The sequence below is a fragment of the Oryzias latipes genome, chromosome 22 (genome assembly GCF_002234675.1).
Source record: "Oryzias latipes chromosome 22, ASM223467v1".
In the NCBI taxonomy this organism is placed as follows: Eukaryota; Metazoa; Chordata; class Actinopteri; order Beloniformes; family Adrianichthyidae; genus Oryzias; species Oryzias latipes.
In genome coordinates this window covers 12,491,994-12,512,602 of record NC_019880.2, presented here as the reverse complement: position 1 = coordinate 12,512,602, position 20,609 = coordinate 12,491,994, and the positions used below count along the sequence as shown (strand labels likewise).

The window sequence follows — 20,609 nt, the reverse complement described above, 5'->3', positions numbered from 1 at the left end:
AAATCAGGTTTCACTGATCCGCACAGGTGGTTTGGAAGAGATTTTTACACCGGGATGCCCTTCCTGACACAACCCTGTATTTTAACTGGGCTAGGGACTGGCACAGGGAGACCCAAACTTGGCCCCCCTTGATTGGCAGATTTAAAAAAAATAAACAACAAAAAAAGCCAAGGGGTTAAGACAAATGGTATATCCAAGAGTTCTTATTTAAAGGAAAAAAAATTCTAGTCACTAAGACATGTTTTCTCAAACTGGCTGTGGAGAGTTCTAACCTCAAGGATTGGACCAGACATATGTTTACACTTTGAAATGTTGGTCAAGAGGCAAAGCAGCAGCAATCTGAACAGGCATAAGGAAAAGGACTGGCTCATAAATTACAGGGGTCCAGTTTTGATTTAAAAAAAAAAACATTTTAAGATGACTTTTTTTTTCTTTTTAATCAAAAGGCAAACAAATCTACTGGCACTCAAACATGCCACTCAAAGACTCTGTGGAAAAAATGCGTAGATGGGCCCTTAGGTCATCAGCCCTTTAGAATATTTTATTCTATAAATTAAGAGAACCCACAAAAACAGGCTATGATTTATTGATAGTGAAAAAAGTTGATGCTAATCCTTCATTTGTGTCAATTTTCTCACCTGATATGAAGCTTAGTGTCTCTCTAGGAAAAAATAATATAACTATCATCAAGCTAGAATGAAAAATTTCACACCAAAACATTGTTATATACTTGTATCTGGTAGTTTTCTCCTGATGGGGCCTCTTTCACCAACACAAGTTGTACTGTATTTTTTTGAATGCAACATCTGCATTTTTAAACACTTGTCTTGAAAATCTGTAACCATCTTCTTACAAATGATACAGTTGCCTATATGGTTTTGCAACAAGGGGGCCAAAAAAACTCCTGACTCCTGCATGTGGAGACACTTGAATCAAAATGAGAACTTGAAACAATTTTTATTATTGTTGTTTGAACAAGAAAAAGAAGAAGTGTGTTTAGGGGGTTTACATGTTCTCCCCGTGCATGTGTGGGTTTTCTCCGGCTTCCTCCCACCATCCAATAACATACTTCATAGGTTAGTTGGTAACTTTAAATCGTCCATAGGTGTGAATGTGAGTGTGCATGGGTGTGCGATTTGTGGCCCTGCGACAGACTGGCGACCTGTCCATGATATCCTCTGCCTCCGCCCACGAATGGTCAGGATAGGCTCCGAAAGCGCCGTGACCCCGAAAGGGACTAAACGGGTTTAGAAGATGACTGAATGAATGGATGAATGTTAGGGGCGGGAAACCCTCATTGGCATTTTGATCAAATTTCATCTGAGAAGCTTAGTGAGATAAATAATTCAGATTCGAAGTTAGAAACCTAGAACAAACTGGAAGCGGGAGATCGCATGTCGCTAATTTAGGAAAATGCAGGAAAGATGGCTTTTTTTAAAAGTTCTGTTTTTTATTTTTTGAAACCATCAGAAATGATTTGGGGGAAATCCCTCCTGACATCAACCTTCACTAGAAGAGAAGAAAGCTGTTAAATGAATTAAAATAAAAATACCACAAAAAAACACTTGAATGATCATTCCTTTAATCTGCTGACAGCGGTGCATTTCTTGTTTACATGAATTCATTAATACTTAAATGTTTGTTTCTTCAGCACACAGGAAAACATGGTTAGCAGGTCGGTGTGCACCTTTATTTCTACAGCCTGGAAGTCAGGAAAAACTGTCCAACAGGATAAAAAGGAAGAAACTTCATGTTCACACTTGGTTTTCCAGAAATAGGAAAAAAATAGAGGAGAAACTGAAAGACATTGGATTATTCAAAATAAAAGAGAAAAAAAAAATATTTGTTGCATGTTAATTGAATTTATTTAACATTTGAAACCGCCTTAAAATAGTTCCATTCAAAAGTTTGATGCAGTCCTTTGCTTGTAAACTGTGGCTTTAAGGTTTTAAGATTATAAAGGAATTAAATATAAATATGGCTAGTTGTTTTTTAAGAGACGGTGGACAAATGACTGCTTACAATAGGTGTACATGCTTGTCATAGGCGAGCTGTTTGCGTACATAGTAAAATACAGTTCTTTACATAGGTTGATGCACTTTTCTACGTGGCTGAAGGTGAAACTAAATGGTATCTTGGAGCATATTTACAATGAAGAGACAAAAGCTTGGAGAATGTGTGGTCATGCTTGGGTTGAACATTCCAATATAGCAATGAGCTGAACAAAATAAGAATAGCTTATTTTAAAAAAAATGCTTAAAGAAATGGGGAAAAATAATAATAAAAACCAGAACAGGTTTACGTGTATTTGATGTATTTTTTTTAAAACCAAATGTTTCACACCAGCAAAAAACTCACTGCAGATAAATTAAAACAAGGCGACTTGGGTTAAATTGCCATTTTTCTCTCCCAGGTTCCATAAACTCACCTCTCTACTTAAGCCTTGTGTTAGTGTTAAATGCATATGTGCGTGTCAATTTGTGCTTTGGGAGCACTAGATTGTGCACTGCTGGCGGTTTCAAAGCTGAAGCAACTATCACAACATATGCCACTCAAAGGGAAACATAACGTTGACCACCTCCAGGCTGCGGGCGATTTCTTCCAGGATGCAGTGTTGCTGCCACAGCTGGTTCAGCTTCCTGTAACGCTCGGGGCAAAGGTGCAACGGATTGCCCCTTCTGAAAATGGAAAAAACACAAAAGATTTGTTTTATAAAATGACCAAAAACTGTTGAATATCATTAATAATAATCATAATCTGATCAGCTAAACTGGAAAAATCTAAACACATGAATGAAATGTTTATCGCTAAATAATTGACTTAAAAATCAGGCGTTAAATTCTTTCAACAAAATAATTTTAACACAAACTACTGAGAACAAAAACACAGAGACTGCTGCTTCACTCCACATGAGCAAACTGCTCCAACTGTGAAAGGTGTCACTTCTGTGCAGGATCTTGATATTCTGAAGATTTGATTGAATCCTGCACAAATCTAAGACACACTGTGGTAGAAGCAGCAGAGCAGCCAAATAAAGGTTTCATGAACAAAATAGGTTAAGGTGTCACAAGCAGGTATATCAATAATACAGTAACACCACATTTAGGGCTGTGTAGATAAAGCTAAAGCAAAACTATCTTGTCATCTGTTAGCAACAATTTTTTCATTTCTTTTTTTACATTATTTCAAGGGTACAGAGGTTTTTTCCTCTAATTAGTTGAAGGCAAACCAACAAAATTGTACATGAGTGTGAATTTGAGGACAAACTTAGGTCTAAATTCTTACCCAAGATGAGGATCGGTCTCCCCGTAATCATCTAAGTATGGAGCTGGGTACGTGCTTCCTCGGGATTTACTTGCCATCAGGACAATTTCACATTCTCTTATTCTGGTGACAAGACAACAATTCAATTCAAAGCTGAACTGGAGAGAACCTGCTTCATTTTCTGATTCTGTAGCACTAAAAACAAACTCCTTTGATTCGTGACCAACCTGAGGAACATGCCCACTCCAGCGCCACACGTAGCAGCATGAGCAGTGCAAGCTCCCACTTTCTCCCCGTCAAGCTGACTGAGGCAGCAGGAACTCTGCGAGCACAGCATCACCCCACAAAAAAGGCACAGAGTTGGTTGCTTTCTTTCATCGTCTGTAGATTTTGGACACCTGTCAGAAAATTAAAGGGAAGGGGAAAAATAGTTAATATGGTTAACACATAGAAGAATAGCAATTTTTTTTTAAGAAAGGTGTGTTTTCCTCACTGAAAATGGCTGGCTTGGTTAAGGAGAACACTGTAATCCTCAGGAAGATCAATCAAACGATTCCTTCTTCTGGGATAGCTGTGAAAATTTTTGATTTTTTTTAAATATATACACTTATATCAAAAACCAAAAGAATGTTTTTGGTTAAAAAAAATAGGAAATAATACAAAAGCAATAATCAACCTGACAGTCTGGGTTTTGCCTTTTAAGGCTTTGGCGACAGCTGGGCTCCCACACCACCTGATGAGAATACAGAACATTTTTACTAGGCCTGCACAATAAATCACAAATTCATCGTTATCGCGATATCAAGCTGTGCAATAAGCACATCGCAAAAGACGCCGAAAATTGTGATAGATGGTTACCTAAAATGTGTGAAATCTTACAGCTTGAATCATTTGAGAATCAAATAAATTATTTTATGTATTTGACCAATTGGATAGACCCCTTCCCGTTGTTGATCAATCGGATGGAACCATTTATGTTAGACGCTCGCCGTCTATGTAGACGAGGGTCATTTGGAGTATAATTTAAATTATGTTTACTCTTTTTTTAAATTAAACTGTTGCAGTGAAATGATGTTTTTATTTGTTTTGCTATTTGTTCATGTACCACAAGTTATATAGTCATCGCAATATTGATCACTAATATTGATCACTAAAATCGTGAGTTTTCCTCATATCGTGCAGCCCTAATTTTTTACCATAAAAACTTTTTTGCTTCAAGTGCATTTAAAATTCCCCCATGACTGGGTTCTTCTACCTTTGTAGTAATAGAGAAATGGTGTCTCTGTAGTCCTGGAAAAGCTGAAACACATTGAAAGGAAGTGCCAAGTAGTTACAGAGTGCCTCCATCTGTCCTTGGGAGGTTACTGCAACCAAAAAATAAATCAATATTCATTAATACGCTGTTAACTGAGCAGCACTTCATAATTCTGGAATCACAGGTTGAAATACCAGAAGTTTGAAAGAGCTCCTCAGGAGGATGTACTCCTGTAAGGTAATTGAAGAAGAGAGCAGCACAACGCAGGAAAGGCTCGATCCCCTTCTTCACTCTTTGTGCCACAGAGCTCCCAGATAAATCAGGAATTAGCCTGAAATAAGAGAAAGAAAGGAAATATAAAAGAGTTAATGAGATCAAATGAACATAGAAAAACAATCAGGCAAAAACCAGAGGGTTGTCTATACAGTGAACCAGCCCCACACATTTATCTTTTTGAATCAGCACTGTAATCTGAAGCAAAATCTGAACAGGTCTGACAACACTGGATTAAAAGATAAAATTATTCATGTTTAAAAATAAAATTCTGCTGCAAATATTGTAGGTCTTAGTCATATAAGAAACCTTCTAAAACGTGTTGTAACAAAAAGTATAGTTTATTAAGTATACTTTTAATAAAATTGATTTAAAGGGTAGTTCAGTGGCTTCACCTGTAGCTTTTACATTTTCACAATGTTGTTTAAACTGTGATTAGTTTAAACTAAATAAAATAAAAGAGAAGAAAGCAGGAATCAAATCAAGGCAGGTATCAGTAGTTAAAGACTAAAGTACAAAAATGTTGATTAACAAAATAAGACAATAACTCAAAACACGATGTTCTTAATTTTTAAAACTTTCTGCAAACAACGTGTACCTTCCAGTTTGCTTTGACACTGTAGTGTACAACTCTGCCGCTGCTCGTGCTTCCTCTGTCTCCTCTCCATCAGCTGCAGGAGGAAAATCTACACAGAAATTCAATGAATTGCACACATAAAAACCAATACTAGTGACTGAACTGGGTTAGCAGATTTAAATAAACATGAAAACACTTTTTTATGTGGACTAGTACCTGTGGATGTTAGGAGGACCTGCAGCATGTGAGCCATGGTAACCAGATGAAAGATGTACAGGTGGTTGTAGGCGGCGCTCACAGAAGATGGCTCCAAGTCCACAGCCTCCTCCTGATACAGGGAGGGCATGGACAAAACTAATCCCACCTGAAGGGGAAGAAAAGCAAAGCTCAAACTACGTAACTAAAGGTTTCATGAGAAAACCTAATAAAAGATGAAACATGTCTTTGCATATGCTTTTAAATTAAAAACAAAATAAACTATTAATTACTAAGAGAACAGGAAAACAATATATTTATATTAGTTGTTAGACTACAGCTAACTTCTCGACTGCCTAAAACCTGTAATCTGCACACGTGCCTGCAGCAGACACTGGCACAGCTGAATGACAGACGGATAACTTTTAGGGTCTGAGAAAGTTGAGGGACTTACCAGGAGATGGAAGAAGTCAACCTCCAGGATAGAAGGTGTGTTATTTCTGCTCATAGCAGGCAGCAAGACTGAGGAGAAAAAATAAATCTGGATTAGAGGCAAGTGTCAAGACAAAGCAGAGTCAAACAGGATCAATATCTATGCCAAGTTTGATAAAAAAAAGAAAATATTTGTTTCCCTGCAGTTTAAAATGTTTAATAAGATTAAATAATACAATATCAAAGATTAACACAAGCTATAAAGGAAATTGAACAAAACCACTAATTTAAAAAAACAGAAATATATTTATTTTACTGTTGAATCACTCTAATAGGAAGTATTTTGCTGTTAGACAAGTAAACTTTCATACAGACATGACAACATGAAAATGAAGAAGATCCATTCATCAGCAACTGGTCCTAAAGTTTAAATCTACTATATAATAGTCATTATATGATGAGAAATAAAAGATGTAAAATAAAACAAGAGTCCAAGCGTCTTAAACCTTAGCTGGGCCCAGCAAACCACAGCAACAACAAAAGGGTCAAAATTATCGGGATACTTTTTCGAAGACAACCCAGAAAACTTCAGAGCTTAGCAACCTCTGAGGAAAAAATGTCACAATACCCAAAAACCAAGATTATCGATGAATAAATAATGAATCAGAAAAAACAACACCAAAAAATACTAATTTGGAATCAGTCCAAGAAGGAAGGCAACAAAATTGGTTCTAAATATCTGCAAAAATAATTATTAGATGTGAGAAGCTTTGGTATAAACTGCAAAACATTTAGCTTTACTCAACAGAAGACAGGTTATCTGATCTAAATTTTGGAGCATGCACAAAAGCATTCTTTTATGGAATACATACCACCCATCATGTCCTTGAAGTGCCGCTGAACAACTGCCTGAGAACACTTGAGTCTCTGTGATGCAGCAAACTGAACAATCGCCTTCAGACCTGCCAGCTAAAAGACAAACACACATTTACAGCCCGCATATTTGCAATTTATTAACTGATTGTTATTGAGCATTACTATCCAATCTCCCACCTGTCTGTTTTGTAAAGATCCAAATATTGGCTTGTCCTCTTCCTGCAAAACATTTTCTGAAAAACAAGGAAACAAACTTTCAGAAATGCTCCTTTTTACGCATCAAGACGAATAAAATATGGAGGTCTTCCTGTACCTATTGCGTGAATAGTGAAGGCACATGTGTTCCAGGCCATGACAGGCACCAGGGGACACAGCTCATTGGGTGCTGTCCTCAGTCCCACTCTGTGGACTGTGGTGGCACACACAACCAGCATCTCAGTGACGCTGTCCGAGAACCTCCTCCTAAGGGCCAAAAGCAAACATTTCAAAAAAGGTGAGGAAAGGAGAGGGTCAGGTGAAGAAGCAGCCGAGTGTGTTGCTCACGGTTCTTGCACTCCGAAGCTCAAAATGGATCTGAAGTCTGGTTGGCTGTCTCCATACACACCAGAGGAGCCGCTACCATCAGCAATCAAATCTATAGGATGTCGTTTTAAAGTTACAATTTCAAAAATGCAGGTTACTTCTTTGGATCACTGATTTTTTTTAATGCCTGTTTACCGTTTTCCTGACTGAGTGCCTTGAGGCCTTTAATCCTGGAGGTGAGGACCTGGATCCAGTGAGGCAGAGTCAGATGTTGTCCAATTATTCCTGCATTCTCACTGCACAAACAAGACAAACCACAAAAATCAAATAATTTGTAAACTTACTAACATGTGAACTCTCTGTGGAAGTTACTAATTCTTAGTCTTACTAGTCAAATGATAGTGGTTCTAATGGAATGAGGGGAACCACAGTGTTGCACAGGGACTTGCACAGCGGGCACAAGTACTCTCCATTTTCCAAATCGATGATGAGCTCTGCGTGGAGCCGGCTCCTGGTTGTGTTTTGATCTGCCTCAAAATATCTGGTAAGAGGGGGAAAAAAATGCAGTAATTCATGAAATGTGTACACTAACCAAATGACTATGACACTAAATTTAGGAAAAGATTTAAAAAAAAGAAAAGGGTCTTCTATAAACTACTCACTTCTGCCAACATGTAGCATGCATGACATGCCCACAGCTGCCAGTGTGGGTCCCGATGGCCAAGTTAGGAGGTGTAAAGAGGGGATATGTCCCCGATCCTTTAAAGGGAAAAATCAAATGATCATTAACCCTTACTAAGGCTGGGAGTGAAAATAAAATGATTAGCGAAATCAGGCTAACCATCTGCTTTGATAGTCGGTATCTTTCCCCTGCACTGAGTCAGCACTGTGGACCTCTGCACACACACTGTCAGCACCATGGCAGCAGCGTGTGGTAAAACCTCCTGCTCCTCTTGGCAAAGAATGCAGGTGAGAACTTCCCGCTCCGCCTGGGTGGAGCCTCTTTGAGGCCCGATGGCTATGCAAAGCTCCTTCTGCTTTACAGCACAACTGCAACAACCAAAACCATTACAAAAAGAAGAATCAGTATCAGGCTTTACAAAACTGTCAGGAAATCTTCTGATTAGTTCTGCTTACCTCTGTGCAGCTGGAGTCGGTTCCCCTTGGATGCCGCTTTCAGGCATGTTGTCATACAGCATCTTGTTTGACTCAATGAAGTTCTTCTGCATTGCTGACATCTGGGCCATGATTCTCTTTCGATGTAGCTTAGCTGCTTCCGCCTTCCTCTTCCGCTCAGCTTTCTCTTTGTCCTGTGCGCTCTGGATCATTCAAAGAAACAATAATAGACCTGTTAGGACTCTTTTCTGATACATGCTTATATGTTCTATCTCATATTTGCTTTTTTAGCCAATTTTTCCTGAGTTGTTTTTATTTTTCTACCTCTTCTGGCTTGGCGCTTTCGGTGGCCATTGATACAGTTGGGCTGGATTTCTCTCTAAGGCACTTGATTATGTCAAACATCTAGAAGAAAGAGACACAAAACATAGCATCAAATCTGAACATTCATATCATCATGTAAATATCTCACACTGGACTGATCCATACCTGTAGAAGCCACATGATCATGTCTTTTTGAGCATCAATGGAAGGCAGAGTCTTGATCTTGGACAACAAATAGAACACTGACTTGTCCTGTTCTGAGCCAATCACTGCCAAACAGAACAGACCTGAGTCACAAACAGCTCATGGAGTTAAGATCAGTTTTGGTCTTTATTGATAACGGTGACTGTTGCTGCTCACATCTGGCTTTCAAGCTGAAATCAAATGTCACCTCCTCCACAGTACACGCCTCAAGCTGCGTTTTCTCTTCCAGCAATGCCTGGCCGATCAGGTGGAGGGCCTGAAAGAGGAAAGTGTTCATTTTTCCATTCCAGCTACAACGAGGCAAAAACATCATTTTTAGATTTAGACGGTTGGTTGTGTAAAGTAACAACGTGTGTACCCTCTGGATCATGGCTTCTGTCCAGTGGGTGGGCTGCTCCTCTGCAGCTCTCTGCAGGACGTGCCTCAGGATGTGGACGATAATGTCACAGCTGAGAAGGCGCACGATGTTTGAGAAATCTGGACAAAAGGCTGGAGGCACTGGGGGAGGCAGAGCTAAGAACAAACAAAATGTTAGTACAGCTGAAACATAGCAAAGTGCAGCACTTGAGCCATTGAACTCAAATGATAAGTCACCTTTCTCGCTGCCTTCTTTAGCTTTCCTCTTCTTTTGAGACTCTTCAGCCTAAAACGAATGAATGATGAGGGAAATGTTCCTTTTTCCAGAAAAACATCCATTTGGATTAGCAATGTTCTGTACCTTACTATGCTGGGATTTTGAGTAATGATAGAAGAAAGGGTTGAATTCTATGAGCCGGTCTTTTTTAACTTCATACCGCCCGTGACCAGACACTCCAGGCTTTCTACAAACAGAAACAACACATTAAGATTTAAACCCATTTATAGATTATTTGCAAAATTACTCATTCTTTCAACATGAACCTACTTGAATGTGGCAACTTTGGAGATGACGGCCTCCAGACCAGTTTCATAGTTTTCCTAGTTAGAAATCATTTTATTTAGCTCCTTTTTGAAATGCTTGAAGCTTAATCTAAAGTGCAGCTTTTAAACATCTTACATTCTCTGGTAAGCTTTTAACCAGGCTGCTATGTGCCATGGGCTCAATACACAGCAGGTGGATAACTTCTCTCATGGTCACTTCCTCTTTGGTCACTCGACTGATCCCAGGAACGTAGCGCTCACCTGGACACAGAGACGCAAAGAGGCTTCCATTATTTATTATTACAAACATAATAAACTGATCAGAATAACTGGAGACCGTACCAATGATAACGATTAAGAGGTAGAGCATCTCCTCTGTCAAACGGTTCCACTGCATCAACTGGTCCTAAAAAGAAAACCTCATTTTAGTAGTGAAAATCCCTTTATTTGACAGCAAAGTTTTTTTTTTATATGTTATCATTGATTTTCCAAGTACCACTTACCTGATCTTTACTTGAGCAACATCCATTAAAGTATTCAAACAGTTCAAATCTCAACAAGACCAGCATGAGAAAGTGGTTTGGATCCATTTTAGATGCGGCAATCTGAACAGTACGGAGTCCGTGTTATTGCCACAAATGTTCAACAATAGGAACTAAAAATCTGATAATGTCTCATTTTCACCCACCTGGAGCATGATGATATCTTTATCATACATCTCATCCCTGCATTTGACGTCCTGATAGTAGTAGACCTGTTCATGCAATGCAGATTCATCTTTTTTTTTTAAATGTCACGTAAGAAATAATGCAGAATAGTCATTTAAAAGGGTTTGTGCTTCCCAAAACACATGGCTTACCTGGCTGACGAGTGACAATCCATTTCTCCGCCACATTTCAGCAGAGACTTGAGCAGCCAGCACGATGCAGCGCAGAGGATGCTCTGCAAGCTGAGTGAAGTCATAGCTTTCCTGCAGCAGACCCATAAGAAACCCAGAACAAATGTTCAAAACTCCAAATTTTTAAGCATCTTAAAGCATAAAATATATTCTCTATTTGATTAACTTACAGCGGTAGATCACTAAAAACAAGCAAAAATTAAATTCTAAGAAATGTGAATATTTGTTGTCACTTACAGGATTATCCAGATGCTCGATCACTCCTGTCCCACACAGAAGTACGTACAGGCCTAAGAATCACAAAATACTAAGTTCATAAGTTGCACATGATGCTTAGAAATCCATACTTTATGGATCGTTAGTTCTCCTACCAGCAAAAAGCCTGGAGATGGGAAGGTGGATGCTGACAGGATCCTGGGAAACTTTGTACGGTTGAACATGGAGGATGTGTTTGCACATGTAGAAGTCTATCGCCTCCTTACGGAAGGGCTGGTTGTCACATCGGGTCAAAACTGTGTGGCACTCCTTAAACGCAAGCAGCAAGATCTCCTCCTAAGAGGGAACGGGTTAGAAAAGACTTGAGGAGCGCTGCATTCATCCATTAAGTCGGTCATTTTTTAAGAAAAAGCAGGAATGCATCAAATACACATTTAAAAGTCGTCTTTGTGGTTTAAGTTAGTTTTGAACATCTTAAACTGATTAAACCTCTTTTTTTCTGTGAATCTAATAAAGATTAGCATTCAATTGGGAAGATCCTCTTTTCTCTCCTCAAACTAAAACATTCTTTTAGTGACACTTCACTTTGAATAAGTTCTGTGTCTTACTTTTTGTGACCAACAGCATTATTTAACTGTTTTCCTAATAGCTGACTTCAATTATTCTTTTGCTATCAATAAACCCAAAGAGTAGGCCTGCATACAAAAAAATAAAAAAATTATCGTTATCGCAATTTCAAGCTTGGCAATATACATATCGTGAAAAATGCAGAAAATCTCAATGAATGGTTACCTGTGCTAAAACAATCTTGAAGTATTATGTTGAATGTTTGCCTCCTATGTAGACGAAGGTCATTTGGAGTATAATTTAAGTTGACTCTTGTTTTGCCATTGTTCATAAATCACAAGTTATATTGTCATTGCATTACTAACATCATAAGTTTTTCTTATATCGTGCAGCAAAGAGAATTATTTGTACTATGACGTCTGTTAAGTGTGGAGATTCTTACATCCGATGCACACCAGTCCTGGAACATGGAAAGAATGTGGCGCATCTGGATCTGAAGAGTAAAACCAGCTTCCCACTCTGGTTCCACTGCAATGTGCTGACTAAGCTGCCGCTTCACCTCCTCCATACCCTAAAAATAAAAAACTCTTTTAAAAGGGGCTACTTTTAGAGATTTAGTTAAGCACGGTAAAGTAATTCTGGTACCTGCATGCATTTAAGAAGCCCGAGAAAGACTCTGAATCCCTCCACAAACTGTCTTCGTAACTGATGGGTCCATACTGAAGGTTTGCTGATCAGAACGTACCTTAGAGACAAAGAGCAAACGTACTCAAAAAGGGGCGGGACTTACGAATAAAACCAAGAATTTCATTAAAAATATATGCATTACCTGAGGTCGTGGAAGATAATCTGGATGCGAGCAAACTTGTCTGAATTGTAGCCCAGAAAGTAAAAGCGGTTGTTGTCATCAAGATGCTCTTGCAGCAGGTACATGATGGTATCAACGATCACTCTAATGACATTGCACTCTTCCATCAGTTGTCTGGCCTACAGAAGAAAAAATTATTGAAAAAATACTTACACCATAAGGAAATAAATGTTTTTAAATCCTTATTTTTCTGTCCTGAGTATTAAATCTACAATTATGAACAAAATCTTTTAACATATTACAACATAGCGTATCTTTTGATGATTTTTTCTTACCGTTAAGATAAACTGAAAAAAGATTTAACAATAGTTTGGAAAAATATATATTTAGCCATCATTTTCATAGTTCTCTTATGTGAAACAAGCTCCAAAAAAAAACGTAAAGATCCTTGATAAATGGTTTACATGGTGACTGATAAGTGATTCTTTACTGCACAACTTTAAAATTCACTTTAAATATGTTTTGCTCAAACAATCTTTAAACAATCAATCAGAAAAAAGGAAAACAAACTCACAAGTGTGGGAACTGTGAAGATCTGAACAGACAGAGCTGTGATGGATATACTCCTCTCATGATCATCAACGATAAAGTCCTTTTGCAGCTGCTTGTAGTACTGAATACAAGACAAAAATCATACTTTTACTGTAAATAAAACCAATCAAAATTGTTATTCTTTTAAGGTTTCTCACCTTTGTGAACTCTATTGCAAAGAGCTTCTTGAATTCTGTATCCATTAGCATACTGCAGAAAATCAGCTCGTGTACAATCTTGCGAGCTCCTTCCAGAAATAAGGAAACATCTTTTTAGGATAGTGTTATATAAACAAATACAATTTATTGATTTATCAGTATAACCGAAAATTCCTCTTGTGGTTGCATACCTTTGTACATTTTGGCATCGTGCAACATCAGTCTACTGATGAGACAAGGCCGATCTCTGTCTGCGTTTGGTTCAAGTGCCACCTGGCAGAAGACCTGTCTGAAGCCCACTGCACAAAACAGAGTACAGATGAGTATAAGAGGCAAAAAAGCTGGGGGAAAAACGGCACCAACACCAAAGAAAACCAACTGGGCTTGCAAAATAAATAAAAAATGTATTGGAGTTGGGATATCAGCTTGTGCAATATTGCAAAAGACGGCATAATGCACGATCAATACACACATGCATAGACAGAGAAACCATTATGTTTTTAAAAAAGCTGCCTACGTTGTTCTTCATTAACATATTAGTTTTGGCCAGTCCTACCAGAAAGCTAGATGATTGTTCTCTGGTGTGTTTCCCTGATTTACAACTTCTTACTTACTGAGATAACTTCCTGTATAATTTATGTTGACTTTTATTTGAATAAAACTGATGCAGTGAAATGAAAATGATGTTTTAGTTGTTTTGCTATTTGTTCATGTATCATAAGTCATACCGTCTTCACAATATTGATCATTAATATCGCACATTGCATGTTTTCCTCATATTGTGCAGCATTGATTCCCTGGATCAGCTGTGTTTAGCCAATAAGGAGCTTCAATGGCAGGTGAGTTGGTAAACATGTAGGACAACGGCCCAGAGGCCCCGAGGCCTCAAGGCCCTGCTCTAATCAATATATAATAATACACAGTAACATTTTTATGATTTTGTTTTGGTGGTGGTGGTGTTGTTTTCTTGATGAAAATTTTTAAGAGTAGTTTCGGAGAAAAAAGTCCCCAAAACATCAGTGGTTTAGAGTTCGGCTTTTAAACTGATTTGGAATACATTTATGACAAGATCAAAGTCCTAACTCTACCACCAACAAGGGTATCAAAGTTTCTTGTTACATAATTTATCAAAACATATTAAAACTCAATGAATTATTTATTTTTGAGAAAATGACATCAATTATTGTTACAGTATTTATAACCTAGTTTAAGTCTTTTAAGGATTTTGAGATGTGTTTTTTTAAATGCCGTGTCTGCTGCACATTTCTTCCTCCAATCTTCATTTCTGGCCGTTTTTCTTTGTTTATAGTGTATCAGATAAAACAAGGCAAAATGTTTGTACTCCAATCCTTTGCCCCTAGCACAGGTCAGACATGCAAACATTTCAACACACTCAGATGTGCAGACCTTTTTCTTCCTGTATCGTGTTCTCTTAAGATTGGTAGACATATCAGTTTGTGCACCATAGGAATAGAACCACCACCTGTTTTCCTTCTAATACTGCTTTAGCAGGAATGGCTACTGCACCTGAGTAGCCGATGATCTTCTGGAACCAGGAGCCGAGGCGGATTGCAAACGTTTGATGAGCCATCACTACTGCATGAAGGATCTCCACCCGCAGCGGCTGCAGGGAGATGTGCTCCGAGTTGGACTGAAATTCAGAAAAGGAAAGGTTTGTATTTTGTGAGATCATGGTGTAAAAAGGAAGCATTCATAGAAATGGGTTTACTTTGATGAGATCTTTGGCTTGCTGGCAAGAACGAAGGGTTCCCCGCTTTACAGCCCGCCGCCCCTGAAGTAATAAACTACAGTGAGCTTTCATTTATAACATAGACAGTGACAGTAAAAAAACAACAAAATACCTCCTTGTCAATAAGTGTTGTGTGTGTTTTGGCTTCATCCTGGTTGCAGTTAACAGAGCGTTGGAGGGTGTAGATCACATGGTCATACGAGTGGTGTTCATCATTGTAGAGCACGCAGTAATACGCATTTTCTTTAGTCCTTTAAGAAAGAAAAACAGGCACATTCAAGCTAAACCAAATATTTGCCATATGAGTGTACTGTCATCAAATCTGGCACCACCATACCCAGGCTGAAGTTCAGCTGAAAGCTCAAAGTTCTCCTCCCACACCAAGAAGTCTGTGAGGTAGCGCAGCAGAACTCGGAACAGTTTCTTAACTCGCTCGCATAAGTCTGGCTCAAGAACCCATTCATCCTGCAGAAAAGGGTTGAAAAAGTTGTTTATTTGTTCCTCTGGAATCTTCCATATCACACTAAAATTCCCAGTGGAACTCTGTCTCCACAGTTTGATCCACAAACAATCTTCAGCAAAGAATTAGTATGATCAAATGTCTTTGTGTCCTTAAAACAACGTCTCATTTCCTGTTTCATAAACAGTTAATGAAAATGATAAATAATGAAAAACAGCTGGTATAGATTGATAAGTGGGAATTTCTTTGCTATACAAAACTTTTTTTTAATAAAGCTTGGTTGTTACAGCCATTTCAAACAGTTTGGACACAAAAAAAGCAAATATAAGACAAAATAAGCACAAAGACAAATCAAAAAAGTATCTTCTCTCCAGCTTTACAGTGTGTGCAGATACAAGAGGTTTGGGAAGCAAAACTTGGTGATTTGAGCCGTTTGTAGCAGATACTCCGCATGTTTAAACCATTGAATGAGTTAAAACACAAAACTGAATCCTGTGTGGCAAAAACAGAACATGTCAGACTGAGGCCGCGAATGTCAACAGGACCACCTGTTGTTTATGGAAACAGGCAGGGAGCTGTCGAGCTCCAGGTCTGCCGAAAGCCCAGAGCGTTATCTTATCAATGAGCCTAAACATCACCAATCAGCAAAGAAGGGTCTAGCATCTGCAGAGACACACAAACAGCCTTCAGAAGCTGTAAATGCAAGTCAACCTTGCACAAGGTGGTAGTTTTTATGTTGACAAAGTGTTATGCTCATACCTATTTTCTTTTTCACATAATCATTCAAATTCTCAACGGGCATTCTACTTTATTTCCTCTATCAGTGCAATACAGCATCTGTTTCGTTTCATCCAGTTACGGCCAGATGAGCAGCATCCAGGACCAAGATGGGTAAATAAGCATTCTGGGGTTCACTGACACAGAATGGGACAGGAACACTCCTCCTACATCCGTCTTCCCCCTTGCTTACATAACTTACCGTTACCATGGCAGTGGCTGCTCCTGGGTCATGTTTGGAGCAACAAGGGCCGATCTTCCAGGCTTCCACATCCCCACAATCACAGAATCCGCCCCCCGAGGATGCGTGCATCTGGGATATAAAATGCATCGTCAGTCACTAAAGATGAATTAATGGGTGACACAAGTTAACTACACTAACATTTTGCAACGTTTTCGTGATGACAACCACACCAATATGTGGGATTAGTTATAGAAATTCATAGAAAATGAGTACATTTATACTTTTGTATCCCACACATCTATTTGACAGGAAATAAAGAAAACACAAACCTTGTAACGATGACTTTTGTGCACGCTATCCTGAAAACAGTCCATGCACAAGACACATGTGGGGTCTATTGCACAGTCCCTAAACACAAAAAAAATGTTTATTGCCAACATAATTTATCTGATTTTCAGCTGATTTTACTTATTATTTTACGTTAAAAGAACACACTTTTATGCACACATTTCTATAATCTTAATATGCCAGCTCTAAATACTTAAAATTTCTTCAGCGTCACTGAATAAGACAGCACATTCTGCAGCATGACTCAACATTGGCACAAAATCCCAACCTATCAATTATTCACTTTTAGAACTCAGCCTGACCGAAACGTAACAGGATTCTCCTCAAATCAAACCACCAGAGGCCAAACTAATATCACTGAAATACACTGATAATTATTTATTGTTTCCCAGTTTAACAATTGCCTTCTTAATTTGAGACTTTACCACTTTAGAATGAAATATGTTTGTTTTAATCGTATATTTAATGCTAAAAACTGCACAAGTTTAAGGACAGGGTCTAATAGATTTTGGAATTTAACCAAAAGGAGTCTAAATAGTCAATAGATGCAACAGTTTTAACAAATTCCTCCAAACGTTTGAGGTTTCATGTATCTATTACAGACCACCAGGTCCTCCGTTCTGACCTGCAAGAGTAGACGGTCTCTCCCTCTTTGAACACACGGCCACAGAGCTGGGAGGAGGTGCTGCCCTGCTTGAGCTTCTCCAGGCCCTGCTGAGGATCCTCTCCAAAGAGGAAGCACTCCAGAGGATGGAGGAGCCGACTTTGCAGGAGCTCCTCTTCCTCCTGGGGGCTGTACTCCTTCCTCAGACAAAAGATCTGTGGCACCTGCTCCTTCAGGTAACCGAGCAGCTCGGCTCTGCAGTCTGAAGCCTGCTGCCATTCCTGGGAGAAAAACATTTCAAGTTACCTTTTTTCTCATTTTACAGACAATAAATGCAGAAAAACGCAGAAATTAGTCACGACTACTAAACAAATTATCTTTCATGATGCTTGACAAAAACCTGTTGGGTTTTCGATACACTGCAGTATTTTGACGAATAAGATCAAGCAATGATGAATTTGAACTAGAATTTACACCGGAGCAGTGGTAGAATAAATACGCTAAACATTGTTTTCATTGTTTAACACCAAAATGACAAAGCAAACACATATTTGATCAAACAAGAAAACATTTTTTGACTGTCGCTTGTTGCTCAAAGACCTAAAACTGTTAGAAAGTAAAAAAAAACACTGAAAAGTATAAATTATCTTTTTTTTTAAACACTGAAGTAGGGCTGCACGATATGAGGAAAACTTGCGATATGCGATATTAGTGATCAATATTGCGATAACGATAAATTTGCGGTAAATAAACAAATAGAAAAATAAACAAAAACATCATTCCCATTTCATTGCAACAGTTTAAAAATTATACTCCAAATGACCCTCATCGACATGGGGGACAAACGTCAGGGTGGCTAACCCTGGTCCTCAAGAGCCTCAACCCTGTCTGTTTTCCAATTCTCCCTAGACTGCTCGATAATGATAACCAAAGTCAGGTGTGTTCAGTCAATCAGGATGTGAAATCACTTGAGTCAGCCAATCAACAGCAAGCTGGTTAAGGAGAGCTGGAAAACAGGCAGGGTTGAGGCTCGTCAGGACCAGGGTTAACATAATAGGCCTCCATCTGATTGGTCAACAATGGGAAGGCGTCCATCTGATTGGTCAAAGCATAAAGGGATTTATTTGATTCGTTAAATGCTTCAAGCTGCTAGAAGATTGTTTTAACACATTTTGGGTTTGCGATTTATTGCGATATTCGCCGTCTTTTGCGATATGCATATTGCAGAGCTGGATATTGCGATAACGATAAATTTGCGGTATATTGTCTAGGCCTACACTGAAGTTACTAAACTGAAACTGATTATTTTTTCATTTCCTCTCAAATGGTCAAAAAGAGGCTAACGTTTTTCCTGGAAGAAAAAGAAAAAGCTGATTGGTCCGTGTTATCTTATGCTAAAACTAACAATAACCATCATAAGTTGCTTTTTTATGAAAAGATTAAAAAAAAATTCCTCTAAGACTGAAAGCTGTAAAAAGGTCAATGTTCTAGACTCATATTACTCCACATTTAAGACAAATATTCAAATCCTCTGCAGAGATTTGGGTCTCTAAATGCGCCGTCATCAGTGGGCCACAAACTGATGTTGAAAGCCAGCAGACTAGACAGTTGTCCAGAAGATGATCACTGACAGTAGTGTGCATGGAAGAGGGGACAGAATGACGCAAAAGGTCATTGCTAGACAGTTGAATGTTTCCAAAGTGCCGAATCCACAACTTATTATTGAAAAACAGAATGATTTATTATCAAAAAAAATGTAGAAAGGATGATGCACTTTTAAAAGAGATAACAGATCTAAGTGGGGGATCTTAAAAAAATGCTGGAGGAATTCACCATAAGAGAACATATCCAAACATTAACTTCAAAGGCAGCATTATTATGTTTCTTATAGATATAATCCAACCAGATCAATCTGTCCGAGGCAAATTGATAATTGCATCGACCTTTACTATTATAAAATTGTTTCAAAATGAATCGATTAGAGCTGATATTAGTGAATACCATCTGGATTGAGGCACGGTAAGTTTATTTCACAACAACATAAATATGAATCGGTGTCATCACAGAGGACAACACACATGTGATGGCTGCAAAAAAGGATCAATCCATAATTACAGTCCAATGTGTGGAAACACTTTTTACAAAGACATGTGACCATAAAGTGTGGTAGAATGTTCTAATAATGTTCTGTTTAGATTATTTTGTTGTGGGCTGAACTTTAGGAAACTAAAATGTCAATGGATTTGCCATTAATCCCTGTTCACTTGTTTGCTTGTACACATATTTAATTCACACTTTATTATTTATTTAATTTACACATTCTTGCAGGAGAATCCTTCACCTGCTCTACAGTACCCAGGTATTTATCACCGAGTCACACACTGGTTGATTTTTTGGCTAAAATGTCCTGAATCGATTTTCAGTCTATAAATCGTATCGTTCAAAATGAACCAATATCACCTATGAATCATATCAGCAACTAAAAAATATAATGATATGAATCAAATCATGGTTAAAATTTAACGTTACACCCCTACTTTCTAGTCTTTAGTGCCTTGAACTACAGACAACATATGATCATGTGTATATAGAAAAGCTAGAACATTGTTACTGAATTCTCCAAATCTGCTTTCCTTTTAGGATATAATAAACTTTATAATAAAAGTCCAATGATAAGTTAGTGTGAAGGAAGATTAGCTCAACAAATCGGGATGTAAATAGTTGGCAGGATCATTGTGAAAATTTAAACGATAAAATTATGGTTCGTAATAAATGTTCAGTTTCACATTCATTTTTCGAAAGATACAACTTTTTTTCACTAAATTCTTCAAAAAAACAGGACTGATGCTCAGTGTTTAAAACTCGTAAAACGGGGTTTTGGACAAAACTAAGTACTAAAATATCAGATTGACCTACACATCTGCAAACAGATCGCGTTTCTGACGAAGATTCAAATCGCTGATGCTAAACAATACCGAAAAATAAACCTGTTTTGTAGCATCTCTAAGCTAGTAAAGCGGTTAGCCGTTTCCAGCTTCTGCCTGCTAGCTTTAGGACCGTCACTGCGCGTTGAGCCCGTTTTCTGTGTAGCATTTTATAACCCCACGCGTACGTGTCAAATATCCGAATCTCGGTAATAACTGTCAGTTTTTAATTTGCAACGCCATACCTTACTGAGCTCCAGTCCGTCAAGGTGTTTCTTACTCTCTGCCATATTTCATTTGCCGAAAAAGGAGGGGGGTTTCCTGTGTGACCAATATCCTTTCGGTTGTTGGAACGGAGCGAGGTTGTACTCCAAAATGATCCATAG

At 38.3% G+C, this 20,609-nt stretch overlaps 1 protein-coding gene across 1 annotated transcript; it reads right to left on the bottom strand.

Annotated features, from left to right (window-relative positions):
• Positions 1 to 1,560: 1,560 nt before the first annotated feature.
• On the bottom strand, positions 1,561 to 20,607 carry ubr1 (ubiquitin protein ligase E3 component n-recognin 1). Its single transcript, XM_004082560.4, has 47 exons — positions 20,469 to 20,607; positions 17,321 to 17,580; positions 16,677 to 16,755; positions 16,366 to 16,476; positions 15,264 to 15,391; positions 15,039 to 15,177; positions 14,906 to 14,968; positions 14,704 to 14,827; positions 13,368 to 13,475; positions 13,177 to 13,265; positions 13,002 to 13,100; positions 12,449 to 12,606; positions 12,265 to 12,364; positions 12,062 to 12,190; positions 11,208 to 11,388; positions 11,074 to 11,126; positions 10,798 to 10,908; positions 10,627 to 10,692; positions 10,442 to 10,543; positions 10,281 to 10,344; positions 10,075 to 10,199; positions 9,943 to 9,995; positions 9,757 to 9,859; positions 9,633 to 9,681; positions 9,397 to 9,551; positions 9,195 to 9,294; positions 9,000 to 9,103; positions 8,835 to 8,915; positions 8,532 to 8,713; positions 8,236 to 8,444; positions 8,057 to 8,153; positions 7,783 to 7,935; positions 7,590 to 7,690; positions 7,416 to 7,506; positions 7,186 to 7,334; positions 7,050 to 7,105; positions 6,869 to 6,965; positions 6,019 to 6,086; positions 5,586 to 5,733; positions 5,391 to 5,478; positions 4,714 to 4,850; positions 4,520 to 4,628; positions 3,941 to 3,997; positions 3,758 to 3,835; positions 3,492 to 3,662; positions 3,286 to 3,387; positions 1,561 to 2,678 (listed from the first exon to the last, which is right to left on the bottom strand). Exons 1-47 carry the CDS (start codon positions 20,511 to 20,513, stop codon positions 2,537 to 2,539), a joined length of 5,214 nt encoding a protein of 1,737 aa, XP_004082608.1. The 5' UTR covers positions 20,514 to 20,607; the 3' UTR covers positions 1,561 to 2,536.
• Between the last annotated feature and the right edge of the window lie 2 nt (positions 20,608 to 20,609).

Coding starts and splice junctions, on each gene's coding strand:
- ubr1 (XM_004082560.4), bottom strand. CDS start 20,513: ATGGCAGAGAGTAAGAAACACCTTGACGGACTGGAGCTCAGTAAG. Junction 8,916..8,999: donor TGATCATGTGGCTTCTACAG/GTATGGATCAGT, acceptor TCTTTCTTCTAG/ATGTTTGACATAATCAAGTG. Junction 3,998..4,519: donor ATTTCTCTATTACTACAAAG/GTAGAAGAACCC, acceptor TATTCTCATCAG/GTGGTGTGGGAGCCCAGCTG.